General features: G+C 37.4%; 1 protein-coding gene across 1 annotated transcript; it reads right to left on the minus strand.

Annotated features, from left to right (window-relative positions):
- Positions 1 to 1244: 1244 nt before the first annotated feature.
- Positions 1245 to 13298, minus strand: LOC128014908 (cytosolic phospholipase A2 gamma). The gene is made up of 15 exons (XM_052598613.1): positions 13249 to 13298; positions 12937 to 12962; positions 9512 to 9629; positions 9268 to 9410; positions 8984 to 9185; positions 7954 to 8056; positions 7734 to 7874; positions 7444 to 7509; positions 7288 to 7344; positions 5185 to 5310; positions 3329 to 3472; positions 3127 to 3204; positions 2897 to 3051; positions 1841 to 2006; positions 1245 to 1761 (listed from the first exon to the last, which is right to left on the minus strand). Exons 2-15 carry the CDS (start codon positions 12960 to 12962, stop codon positions 1586 to 1588), a joined length of 1701 nt encoding a protein of 566 aa, XP_052454573.1. The 5' UTR covers positions 13249 to 13298; the 3' UTR covers positions 1245 to 1585.
- Positions 13299 to 14494: the final 1196 nt, after the last annotated feature.

Raw genomic sequence — 14494 nt, forward strand, 5'->3', positions numbered from 1 at the left:
CAAAAATGAATTTATTCAACAATTTCTTCTCTGATGTGTCAGTCTCCAGCATGCGAGTACTTGCTGGGACACTCATGCTGATATTTTACATGTATATTGTTTTACTTTGATTTTGCTCTGGTGTATGACTGAGATGCTTATTTCTTTGCATCGTTAGGTTCTGATGTGAAATATGATGTAATTGTTTATTAATTTATTCAAGATTATCAGAAGTAGCCTACGTTTAAGGCAGGTATGGGAACTAGCTGACAACTGTTAAAAATTCAGCTCCCAAACCAAGCTGATGAAGTAAATGATCAGCTGGGGGAAAAGAAAGAGAAACAGCTTCAAACCCAAGCAAAGTAAATACATCCAGCTCCAAGCACCAGCTGGTTTTGAGTGCTCTGACCAGCTTCACCAGTTTACATGTTAACAAAAACAGCTTGAGCTGGTCATGCTGGACTTTCCAGAGAGGCGAGGACGTCAATGTATATACAGTAAAAAAAACATTTTAACATCTTGGACGAACACACACACACATTGCTATTAGTGGTATTATTTGTACAGTACAAACTGTATTTTCTATCGCCCGAAACCAAAGCTACACCTAAATATACATTAGATAAAAAAAAAAAAAAAAACACCAGTATGTTTTTTAAGCCTTTTCGTTGTGACTGACCGGGGAAATAGGGCTAGGTCTGGTTCACATAGGGAGCATTTAAAACACTGTTAGACGGATAGACCGAATGGCTGGACGGTGTACTGATAGCTCTGGCCCTTGAAGGCGAATCGCAAGGAAGACCTGTGATGGGGCACCATCCTTCTTTGGGACGAGGAAATATCTGCTGTAGAATCCTGCATCTTTCTGAATCGGCAGAACGGTTTCTATAGCACCTCTTCTCAGCAGTTTTGCAATCTCGGCACGAAGTAGACTTCTTCTTTCACCGTTGTTTCGACCCTGGCTCGAAAGTATGGGGGTCTGCGAGTGAACCGCAGCAAATAGCCTCATTTTATAGTGTTCATCACCCAATCCGACAAAGTTGTGCTTCCGATCAAAGCCAAAGTTCTCCTGCAGGCTGTGACATTATTTGCATAAAGTTTTAAAACATATACTTACTTTTCTGTAAATCTGACCCTTGTTAAAATAATAAGACCATTTTAAATATTATTTGTCCAAAATATTATATAAAATATTTTTTTAATTAATTTTTTCATTTACCGTTTATGTCGTTTGATATCAACTGACCAAGACACTTTTCTTTCCTTTTATTTTCAGAAGTTTAATAATTCATTGAAAAATAATCAATAATGGTTTCAGTCTGGTATTTGCGGTTATTATTAATGATGCTATTTATTGCTTAAAAAAAGTTAAGAAATGGATAGAAACAGACAAAATATTTTGAACATTACACAGAAATAAAATGCAAACAGGACTAACCTCTGATGCTCCTATACTGCCACACAGATTGCATTAAAAAAAAAATGTAATAATGCTGAGTTTTCTTAATTGATTATTAGGACAGAAAATGAAATCGTATGTGTATTGTAAAATGACTGAAATGCAAATCATCTTCGTCTGTATTTCGATTCTCCTTAGACACTGAGTTTAGTCACAGTGTTGTTTGTCATGTCTTTGCCCGATGGCCGCACGGATATGCTTCAGCAGTTTGGCTCTGTTGTTTGAGATGTTTCTTCCAGCGAACTCCATTAGTTTAGCGATCTCCTCAGCATTGTAGGGAAAACGGAACGTCTTATATTTGCTCCTCCAGGTTTCAATATCATCTGTAGAAACAGTAATACACTTCAATCAGAACAGTTTTTTTTTGCTCAGTTTCTATTCAACTAGACAACCTTAACTTGCCTCCACAGTTGACCACATTAAACAGAGGGATGTGAATCACGGTTGGAGCATTTTTGGCTTTGAACACATAGAAGTCCTTTGGTTTCTTCTCATCTTTATTGGGAATGTTGACCACAGGGAAAGGGATCTTTAGTTTCCTGCAGGTCTTAGCAGCATTTTTCACTGTCTGCGTTGGAAAAATCACACAGAATTACTTGGGTTTAAGGGTTATAAAACATTTCAGTTGCAGTGTAAAGCTTATATGTAACTTTAAGTGGTACTTCTAGTTGTAGATGCAAATATTGCTTTGGTCATTAGCTACTTTGCGCTTCAGCTTCGCTATTCTGCGCTATTCTACATCTGGGTTAGAATGAATGAAACTGACATCTTGAAGAAAGCAGATGCTTTCCAGATGAAACGATCTTTTAACAGATTAACAGACTAACAGACATCCTGCAGAAATACATGTGTTGACTGGGATTACTGTTCATATCAATAAGGTATAACTTGGCTAGACCGTTTATAGGCAAATATTGGTAACAGGTAAAATTGCATTTTCTGAACCTACTGTATAGCCAATTTACATTAAATCAAAGGTTTGCCATGCAAACTGTTAGTTTGCATTTTGTAATGGATGAGGTCGCTTTTCCTTTTACTTGCAAACTTCTTTTAATTCTTTCTGGGTTCATTAGTTGTGGTTTGACAGGGGCGGATTTAATGAATTGGGGGCCCCAGGCAAAATCAGATCAACCTTTTCAATTCAATTCAATTCAAGTTTATCTTGATGTTTGTTTGTTGTTGTGATGCTGTTGCACAATGGTGCCCCGTTGTGTCCAGTGTTTCTACGTTCTTTATGTGCATGTTATAATAGCTTTCTTTCATGTTGTAGTCCATGAAATAACCATTGATTTACAGTTGAGATACAGGTTTTCTTTGTCAACCTTTTGGCATTGTACTCAATTTGGTGATTGGTTAAGGGCTACATGCTTTTCCTTAAGGCATTCAGATTTTCACTGTCAGTTTGTGTTGGGGGATATCTGCATATATGGTTGAGAAAATTATATACAGGTATATTACCATGAAAGGATCGCCATCACTGAAATCCAGGGAAATGATGAGATCAATGTCTCGTTCTTCTCTCAGCACTGAGAAGTAGGATGAGTTCTGCAGCACTCCGGCGTCTATATAGTCTCTCGTCTCACTCTTCAGAAGAGCACGAGGCACTGTTTTATCTGAGGGATCACAACATGAAATCAGTGTTTATTATTTGCATTTAATTGCCAAGCAACAAACAAATCTGTTGTCACCTGTCATGTTCTGGAGAAAGTCATATTTTCTGCCCCAGATCCACAAAACCGCAGCCCTACAAATGCTGAAGCATACATCTATAATACAAACACACTCATCTGAATAAATCTTTTTGGAAAGGGTTTGGTTTTGATGGCTTTTTAAATTCTGATTGAAAGCTTAATGGATAGAAGCCTACATATTAGAGTCAGTTCAACACACCGAATGGCCAGAAATTGAAGGAAACCCGCAAGCATGCACATATATCCAAGGTATACATCCTTATGTGCAGTATTGCAGCCTCTTTATCAGCGAGATTCAGTTTTTCCATTTGAAAAATATGCTGATCTTTGCCTCCAGTGAGATCTGCAAAGGAGGGGAACATTACTGAATTTGTGTATATTGTTTTAATTTATTATCGTTCTTTTTTCTGACCAAAACAGATATTAATGCAGGTTAGCTGCTTAAATTGTGTTAAAAATCAAGTGTTATAATTACATATAGTGATGTTTTGTTTGTGAAAGAATCTCGGAAGAATCTAAGTTTACACCATTAATTACATGTATCACAGTTTCTCTATCTGTCATTCACTCCCAGTTGTGTAGAACAACATATGGGGTCACACTTGGGAGGCCAGTCATCTCTGAGTTTAAGAGAAACCGGCAATAAAAATTGGCTTGTGGATTTTGCATACTGAGTCACTCCCTGTGCCAATGGATATATAGAAGGCAACAACTTGGTTCCACTCATTCAGATTTTTGCTTCGGTGCCGAGTGTCTGTATGAAAAGCTGTTAAACTCCACAAAGCCGTTCATCTGCTGTGTGCCGAGAAGCTGTTCTTCCGCGGTGCCCGGCGGTGGCACTGGATGGCCCTCGGTGGACGGCACGACACTCCTCCGCCGCCCGGTGGACGGCCACAGCTCCTCCAGTTTCGGGCAGCTGGCAGGAGTCCCACATTCCCTGCTCCTCACCATTCCGGTGGTGGGCAGCAGGCTCCAGTCCCCTGGTGAACGGCGCTGACTCCTTCTCTCCCTCATGGATGGCAGCCATCGCTACACATCGTGGGCAGCCGGCAGCAAGTTCGTCCATCACCGGCAAATCACTCCACCAGCCTCGCTCTGTTTCCACAGCTCTTGGCCCTGCCCCACTCATCACATTGACCCACTGGATAGTGGATGCCATCGCCTTTGCGTGGACAGTTCCCAATGTGAGCTGTGCCCCCTGGGGATGAGGGCTCACTCCACACGGAGTGTTGCCTGCTCCTATGCACTGTCGCACAGCGCCTCTCGGCAGACATCTGTTGAGCTGCGGGCTGGGCGACACCTAACACCTTTACAAGGTTTTACAACATTTGTGTAGTGCTGGTTTCTCCCCATGTGTTGTTCAGTCAGCTGTTCCATCCTTATTCAAAGGTAGGACCTGCCTAAGAGACCCATATGTAGTACTGCCCCCTGGGTAAGTCCATATCAGAATAACCACGTCACCTCCGTATGGGTAGGATGTGGTCTTCGTAGCGACCTTTTTCTTAGGCTCGCTTCCCCATCATTCTGCCACTCTGTGAATTTGCACTGGGGCTTTTGGAAAGTTATGACCTTAAGTGTAGCTTTTGTGACATGCCGCAGCTTTTGTACAATTGCAGTATTAGGGTTGTGATGGTGTTCAGGTTGTGGCTTTTTACATGGACCCTTTATGTCGTTCAACATAACTTGTAGTGGCCGACAGATAGGGAACATCTCGGTTACGTATGTAACCTTCGTTCCCTGATGGAGGGAATGCCATAGCCATGAACTATTCACTGTTCCTGGGACACATTCTCGGCCTCTCAGCGTAAAACTTGAATGAGCACGGGGAGTGGCTCAGCATGCAAACTTAACTTAAACTTGAAAGTTAAAGAGAGAAACTAGTGACAACTTAATGCGTATAATCGAACAAATTAATGATGATGTTTACCCTCACTGCATCATTACATTTTCAGTTCTATCCCTATTTTACTCCCCTGAATATTCACTAGATTAAGTGAAAATAGTTTGAAATATCATCCTCTATATGAATTCTAGCACACGCTAGGAAAAGCTTACCGTTCATATTTGTTCTTATGGATTCGTGAAGATCAAAAGGATCAATGCCATTTAAAACAGAGAGATTCATGTCCACGAGATCCATGAGCACCTTGGAACACTTGCCTGCAGGTGGAGAGTTTGGATCTGTAGAAGAAAACACAAACTGAACAAACAATACTGAATCGTCAATGGCCATGAATGCAATCAATTTTCCTCACCAAAACTCATTAGGCAAGGCAAGTTTATTTATATAGCACATTTCGTACACAATAGTAACGCAAGCAAAGTAACTAAGGATGGACTCCACTTGTTTTGTGTGAACCCTTGGTATTTCTAACTGACTTGATCCTAGTGATCTAAGTGCTCTGTTAGGTTTATATTCTGTGAACATATCTGCAATATATTTCGGTCCTAGGTCATTTAGTGACTTATATAGGAGTAAAAGTACTTTAAAATCAATCCTAAATGTAACTGGAAGCCAGTGTAAGGACCTGAGGACTGGTGTGATATGCTCAGATTTTCTGGTTCTAGTCAGAATCCTGGCAGCAGTGTTCTGGATGAGCTGCAGCTGTCTAATGCTCTTTTTGGGAAGGCCTTTGAGGAGCCCATTACAATAGTCCACCCTGCTGGTGATAAAGGCATGAACAAGTTTCTCCAAGTCTTGGCTGGAAACAAAACATCTAATTCTTGCAATGTTTTTTAAATGATAGTATGCTGATTTAGCTACTGCTTTGACATGACTACTGAAACTATGATCTGTCTCCAGAATCACACCAAGATTCCTTACTTGATTTTTAGTTTAATTGTGCAGTGGTGATGGCGCAGTGGATAAGACACATGTCTTTGGTGTGAGAGACCCGGGTTTGAAATCCATTGTGAGACACCAATGTGTCCCTGAGCAAGACACTTAACCCCTGTTGCTCCAGAGGTGTACGACCTCTGACATATATAGCAATTGTAAGTCGCTTTGGATAAAAGGTGTCAGCTAAATTAGTAATGTAGTTGTTTGACCCCTAGAGCCAAGGTATGCATTCACCTTGAAAACTTCATCTTTGTTTCCAAATGCAATGACTTAAGTTTTTTCCTTGTTTAACTGAAGAAAGTTCTGGCACATCCAGCTATTAATTTCATCAATGCATTGGCAGAGGAAGTCGATGGGGGTGTAGTCATTTGGAGATAAGGCTAGGTAAATCTGGGTATCATCAGCATAGCTGTGATAGGCAATTTGGTTCTTTCTTATTATTTGACTTATTGGAAGCATAAACAGGCTAAACAAGAGCGGTGCAAGAATTGACCCTTGTGGGACTCCACATGTCATGGATGTCCACTTAGACTTATGCTCTCCTAGACTCACATAATAGCTTCTCTTTTCTAAGTATGACTTGAACCATTAGAGTACCGTCCCAAAAAGCCAGACCCAGTTTTCCAGTCTCTGTAAGTAGTATGTTATGATCGACAGTGTCAAACGCAGCACTGAGATCTTGCAATACCAGCACTGATATTTTGCCAGAGTCGGAAGATTATTAAATCATTAAAGATGCTTTGATTTGAAGCTAAAACTACATTCATTATACAATTGAATTATACAATATGTAATTATGTAACATTTCTAAATTTTATTTTTATCAAGTTTTTGTTGTTTTAAGAGTATTCTTTATGAGCAAATATGTACATATTTAGAGATGATTAAATAATTAATTTATCTTAGCTATTTAATAATTTGTAATTTCTGGAAGATGTGATGTTTGAAGCTTGAATGTGATCTGCAATATTTTGTTGTACTTTACAAATTAAACATATTTTTTGAGCATACAGTATATTAATGTATTGATGTATTTAATGTGTATTTCACAAAAATCCTTTAATTTTCCATAAAATGTTACAGTTACATACAATACAAATATTTAAATATGCACATAATTAAAACATTGTGATGCATTCATTCTAGCTGTGCTATGTGTAACTGTCTTTAAAATCTTAATCATCATATATATGTTTTATTTTTGTCTTTACAGAGTTTAGCATTTAGTTTGCCTTTGCTTAACATGAAAAGACATAAAAATTAACAATTTCTTAGAATAAAAGTAAATCAGTAAATCAAAGCAATAAGAAACATTTTACCTTTCTCCATTCCCTCAATCATCTCATTTTCGAAAGACATTAAATTCGAAATAAAACCTGGGGGGTTAAACAAATGTAATTAGAGTTAACGTGATGAATTGACTGTGAACTTCAGACAGAATAGAATCTGAATCTTCAGAACAAATGCTACTGCACCTTTTATAGATTGCCAGATGAAGCTAATGTTCGCATCTCCATCCGCTAAAGCGCTGCCACACAGAGCTGCAAGATATCAACAACCAGGAAATTTAAAATAAATGTAACAATAATGAATCTAGTGGTCTATTTTAGACAATTTTCTAATTCCTGTCAGCAGAATTCAGTAGTGTATAACAAGCAAAATATTATATTGCAATATAGTTGCAATATATTGCAATTTATATCAATATAAATATTATATTGATATTGCAAAAATGAATAAACTTTCCTGTGACAGAGTTTGTTACCTTGCAGGTACAGCATGTCCATTTCAGGCTGGGTCTTGATCTTACGACCATTGTCAAACTGGCTGCCGAAGCTGGATGTTTTCACAAACGCTCCAGTGAGAGAATAACCAGCTTCAAGTGGACTGATCTCAAACCAGGGGTCTGCAGACAGAAAACACCAACATAAAACAGCTGACACCGAGCACAACAGCTCTTTCCTCTCATTCACACAAATACAGACCTCCTTCTCTGTTCTGTTTGCATTGCTTGTCGATCGCTGTGTAGATGGGAAACGGGTCTTTTTTGAGCTTGTTACGCTGACCTGTGAGTCTGTGTTCATCAATCTGAAGAGAAAATGCTTTTTTTTTTACAGCATCTTGTTATTGTTGTAGAGGAGCCTGAGGACAATTTCTTTAGACAATTTCACTTTAAATTAATGCAGCACAAAATTAATAATAATCAGAAATGTCTTAGTAAATGACCATATTAGAATGATTTCTGAAAGATCATGCGACACTGAAGACTGGAGTAATGATGCTGAAAATACAGTCTTAAAGTAAAGTCTTTCTCATTAAAATTTAATGAATAATAATTCAAGTAAATTACTGTTGGCACGTTCAATAAAGAGATCAAAATACTTTTCACTCAAATTGTTATAATAATAATCAATGTATTTTATGAATTTCATATTATATGTACTTATTTGATTATTGTATTTTTTCAGCAGTGAACAATCTGAAATATGTCTTTATTTTTAAATTTTTAACCACTACAAAACTTGCTTCCACAATAGTTATGTTAAAAATAATATTAAAGCTGAAACTCTTCCTTCTAAAAGCCAAGCACAACAAATACAGCAGCAGAAACTGTAATCTGTCACACACTCAATCTCGATCTGAAGGACATTATTTTACTCAAATCAATATTTTGTTCACGTTATTTGTGCAAATTATTTAGAAATGCAATTTCTATTTCTACTTATTTTTTATATTTGCACTAAAAAAAAAAAGTTCCATGTATTTGTCGCAGCCATGCCATGAGAACCATAATTTTTGATTCCCTAAATACCCTTTCAGTCATACCTTCTTAAAAAGAAACCATTTTTTCCTAGTGTTAAAAACCTTTTAATGATCTAAAGAACATGCTTCCATCTTTAGTGAAATGGAAATATTCCAATGATGCTAAAAGTTTTTCATGCAAACATCAATTCCAATAAAGACATTTCATTTTTAAGATTGGCAACCCTGTCTGTGGTGTGAATATTTACAGACCTCTTTGATGTATGTTGTGACGAAGATTGCTGCCCAGAAGTCAGTCAAGCTAAAGATGTCTTTCTCATAGTAATATTTCTTCAGTTTGGCAAATGCATCTCCCCAGCTGACTGCAGGACCGCTGAGTCTCCTGATGATTTGGTCCTTCACAGTCTCTAGTTTGGTGGACCAGTCCGGTTCTTGGTATAAGGAGGCCATGCACCTTCAGAGAAGAACATACTGCTCTCAGTTTTAACATTCAACCCAATTCAATCTCTGTGTTTGTGGTTTCTCAGGGTTTGTACCAGGTGGATCCAGAGACTCCGCTCAGATAAAGGATGCAGTCCAGAAGACCCGCTTTATCAAGCTGAACCAGGGATCCCAGCAAACCCACCATGGCTCTTTGTCCTCCTCCAGAACCCAGTAATGCAATGTTTGGCACAGCATCCTGAAATGCACATGGTTTGATTTTGAAAACATTGTTCATCTACCACAACACCATTTGGCAAAAGAATGGCAGTTATAGAAGTATACTGTATGATGTTTTACCTTACTGCAGGGTATCTTGAGTTTTATCAGGCTTTTCAGAACAGTTTTTCTTCTTTTGACTACAAATGACTCTTCCTCCTTATTCAGAGAGTGCTTGATTCTCACCTCACCGCTGCGGCTGCAAAGACACACAGACTGAATTGAACATCACAAGCTCCTTTTTAGTATATTTTGGATTTTAGATTTGAGTTCAACTAGAGTTTGAGTTCAACTTAGTCTTTTCACTGTGATAATTTATTCCCACGATTATCCAGTTTACAGACTTTGTACAAGGTGCTTAAAGTATGAATATATATATACAGTATTGTTCAAAATAATAGCAGTACAATGTGACTAACCAGAATAATCAAGGTTTTTAGTATTTTTTTATTGCTACGTGGCAAACAAGTTACCAGTAGGTTCAGTAGATTGTCAGAAAACAAACAAGACCCAGCATTCATGATATGCACGCTCTTAAGGCTGTGCAATTGGGCAATTAGTTGAAAGGGGTGTGTTCAAAAAAATAGCAGTGTCTACCTTTGACTGTACAAACTCAAAACTATTTTGTACAGACATTTTTTTTTTCTGGGATTTAGCAATCCTGTGAATCACTAAACTAATATTTAGTTGTATGACCACAGTTTTTTAAAACTGCTTGACATCTGTGTGGCATGGAGTCAACCAACTTGTGGCACCTCTCAGCTGTTATTCCACTCCATGATTCTTTAACAACATTCCACAATTCATTCACATTTCTTGGTTTTGCTTCAGAAACAGCATTTTTGATATCACCCCACAAGTTCTCAATTGGATTAAGGTCTGGAGATTGGGCTGGCCACTCCATAACATTAATTTTGTTGGTTTGGAACCAAGACTTTTGCAGACTGCCCGTTTACTAGTGTGTTTTGGGTCATTGTCTTGTTGAAACAACCATTTCAAGGGCATGTCCTCTTCAGCATAGGGCAACATGACCTCTTCAAGTATTTTAACATATGCAAACTGATCCATGATCCCTGGTATGCGATAAATAGGCCCAACACCATAGTAGGAGAAACATGCCCATATCATGATGCTTGCACCTCCATGCTTCACTGTCTTCACTGTGTACTGTGGCTTGAATTCAGAGTTTGGGGGTCGTCTCACAAACTGCCTGTGGCCCTTGGACCCAAAAAGAACAATTTTACTCTCATCAGTCCACAAAATGTTCCTCCATTTCTCTTTAGGCCAGTTGATGTGTTCTTTGGCAAATTGTAACCTCTTCTGCACATGCCTTTTTTTTAACAGAGGGACTTTGCGGGGGATTCTTGAAAATAGATTAGCTTCACACAGACGTCTTCTAACTGTCACAGTACTTACAGGTAACTCCAGACTGTCTTTGATCATCCTGGAGGTGATCATTGGCTGAGCCTTTGCCATTCTGGTTATTCTTCTATCCATTTTGATGGTTGTCTTCCGTTTTCTTCCACGTCTCTCTGGTTTTGCTCTCCATTTTAAGGCATTGGAGATCATTTTAGCTGAACAGCCTATCATTTTTTGCACCTCTTTATAGGTTTTCCCCTCTCTAATCAACTTTTTAATCAAAGTACGCTGTTCTTCTGAACAATGTCTTGAACGACCCATTTTCCTCAGCTTTCAAATGCATGTTCAACAAGTGTTGGCTTCATCCTTAAATAGGGGCCACCTGATTCACACCTGTTTCTTCACAAAATTGATGACCTCAGTGATTGAATGCCACACTGCTATTTTTTTGAACACACCCCTTTCAACTAATTCAACTAATTGCCCAATTGCACAGCCTTAAGAGCGTGCATATCATGAATGCTGGGTCTCATTTGTTTTCTGAGAATCTACTGAACCTACTGGTAACTTGTTTGCCACGTAGCAATAAAAAAATATACGAAAAACCTTGATTATTCTGGTTAGTCACATTGCACTGCTATTATTTTGAACAATACTGTATGTATATATATAATATATGATTTAAGGATGAATTCAGGTTAATTGAGACACCTTTTGACAAAGACACCTTTTGTTTTTTGGGGAAGTTGTGGCCTAATGGTTAGAGGGTTGGACTCCCAATCGAAGGGTTGTGGGTTCTAGTCTCGGGCCGGACGGAATTGTGGGTGGGGGGAGTGCATGTACAGTTCTCTCTCCACCTTCAATACCACGACTTAGGTGCCCTTGAGCAAGGCATTGAACCCCCAACTGCTCCCCGGGCGCCGCAGCATAAATGGCTGCCCACTGCTCCGGGTGTGTGCTCACAGTGTGTGTGTGTGTGTTCACTGCTCTGTGTGTGTGCATTTCGGATGGGTTAAATGCAGAGCACAAATTCTGAGTATGGGTCACCATACTTGGCTGAATGTCACTTCACTTTCACTTTTTAATGAAGAGGTACTTGAAAAGCGCTTGAATCATTAAAAGACAATATATGTGTCATGATCTGGTCTATGAACTTCCATTCACTCACCTGCTCACTACATGGACTCTTGCACCACACTAACTGTTGCAAGTCACCCTGGACTACATTTCCCATCATCCATTTCACTAATTATACACATACAGCTAAAGACACTGATTGCACACACACAGCTGTATGCACTGATTGCAGACAGCTGTTACCCATCACACATTCACTATATAACACTTTCAAACTGCCGAGTATTGTTCTGCGTATGTCCCTCTCCAAGGGATAGCTGATTGGCAATTGAAAGCCTTTCCTTGTTAGTTTTTATAGTCTTGTAGACCCATGCTTGTCCTAGGATTATTCGTGTGTCTTGCCCTCTATATACCTGTTTGCCAGCATCTGATCCATGCCTGTTAAGACCACGTCTCTGTACAATACAAGCTTGTTTATGGATCTTCACGTCTCATCGGCGTTACAATATGTATCTTAAATTACAAAACAACTTATTTTAGAATTTTATAATATTTGTAGAATTTATTTTGATTTATTTTTTAATTAAATGAATTTATAATATTTAAAAAAAAAAAATTCAAAGCAAGAGAATGCATAATTAGATGCATTGTACAGATAAGGGTTACTACCCGAGAGAGCGACATTTTTAAACTAAATTAAGCAATTAAAACTGTGAGACAACATCCTACTGAATGCAAAATTAAATTTCAAGAAGTATTACTATTTAATTGGGACAGAATTAAATGGATGTTTTTAATAAAAATCATGTAAGACCTTAATAATCTCTTTTTTTCATGTTTTTCTGCGCACTTGAAAGCTCTGCTAAAGTTCTTATCCTTTTAATATGTTGCATGTTATAATTTATATGTACAGTTTTATCTATTTATCTTTTTCTGAATAGAAGTGAGCGCTCTGATTGTCATCCTTGAAAACCAAAAACCGTGCTCGAAAAGTCCTTCAGTCATGGAAATTCACTAAAAAGTATTTGTATGAACAATGTTTAAAGTAATGGATCCCAGGTCCTACGTACCTTTCCTGAGATGTGCACGTTCCCATCTAAACAAACAAACAAAAAAACAACAGAGTTGACAGTAAAGTTAAAAACTATAGTTTGAAAATATATTTGTAAAAATCAGTGATATTACAGTAATATTATAATATCACAGTTTTGAAATGATTAAAATTTCTATTCATTATCATTTTATCAATTGTCATTGCGGTAAATATTTTTTTTATGAAACTTTGATGAACAGATAAACAGTCTATGACGGTTTGTACTTATAAATATAAAGCATGAATATTATGAATTGCCTGTTGTGAAAGCTTTAAAACATGTACTTACTGTTCTTGACCAGTTTTGTAAAATCCTGAGATTCACCAATAATAACAGCAGGCGCTATGTCTCATACAGAGCAGAAGATGCTCTTTTATACAGCTCTAGATCATCTCGAGGGGGTGGAGGTGATGGACATGAGCATATATAATCACATCTTCTTCCATATGATGTCCTTGTAACTAGAAGAATTACTGAAGGTCAAGCCAACAGATGTGTGTATGGGTGAGGGTTAAAAATTAATAGTTTGGGTTGAAAATTAGTTTTAAAAATGTGTCACAGGCTCTCTTTGAACACATTCATAGACTTTTCATCCATGTTAGTAGACAAGATCAAATTTTGCACAGGTTAAGTTATATTTCATCACATCTTCCATAGAATTTTTACATTATCATTATTTATACTACAGATACTTTCACTATATATTGATGTTAAATGAAGGCCACATCACAAAACAATTACAATAACAAATGTTTCCATTTCCTTTATTCTTTTTTAATAGAATTTAATAAATCACCCATTCTGATGTTTCATGTCATTTCAAAAAGCACAAATATATAGTTGCCTTTTAACTATACACTCTTAAAAATTTTGATATTTCAAGTTACAATGCAAAAAATACAGTAAAATTAAATGTTAATATTGAATAAAAATATAAGGATGCATTAAAATGTGCAGAAAACAAGAACACTTAAATTGGGATGCATTTAAGAAGGTCTTTAGCTGTCAGATGTTTTTTTCTTGTTTAAAGCATAAACAAAAAGGTTGTTGGGCGGACGCCAGAGATAATTTTCATCAAACAATTAAATGTATGTATATGTTTTTGTAATTTCTAACGCATATGAAACGTCATACTACTTACATTAGGAAGTTAAATTAAAGTTTTATGTAGAAAAATGTACAGAACAACTATGTATTTTACCAAATTCAAGACAGTAGTCCAAAACAGTTACTATAGAAGCTCACTTCAGGAATGAACAAAGTTGCATTGATGAGTTTGAAGTTTTGAAGGTGTTTGACAAAACAGAGCAAACGGAAAGAGAAAGAGTAATCTATGGCTATCATTAGCTCTCTATATAAAGCAAACAGTCAGAAGAAGTATGAGTCTAGGATAAAGTCATTATAAACATTAACAGCAATTTGGGACAAATATAATGTGATTTCATGGTAAAAAAAATATTTATAATAGAATACTTTGTTGTGCACGAGGATTTGGAACAGACTTTAACTTTAAATTGATGTTGTTTAACAAATC

Source organism: Carassius gibelio, chromosome A5 (assembly GCF_023724105.1).
Source record: "Carassius gibelio isolate Cgi1373 ecotype wild population from Czech Republic chromosome A5, carGib1.2-hapl.c, whole genome shotgun sequence".
Taxonomy (NCBI): domain Eukaryota; kingdom Metazoa; phylum Chordata; class Actinopteri; order Cypriniformes; family Cyprinidae; genus Carassius; species Carassius gibelio.

Bases quoted from the DNA above. Each gene is read 5' to 3' on its own strand.
- LOC128014908 (XM_052598613.1), bottom strand. From the start codon at position 12,962: ATGGGAACGTGCACATCTCAGGAAAG. The intron at 7,875-7,953 runs GTCTGTATTTGT...TTCTGTCTGCAG, and splicing joins CAAACAGAACAGAGAAGGAG to ACCCCTGGTTTGAGATCAGT. The intron at 1,762-1,840 runs GCAAGTTAAGGT...CTGTTTCTACAG, and splicing joins TAATGTGGTCAACTGTGGAG to ATGATATTGAAACCTGGAGG.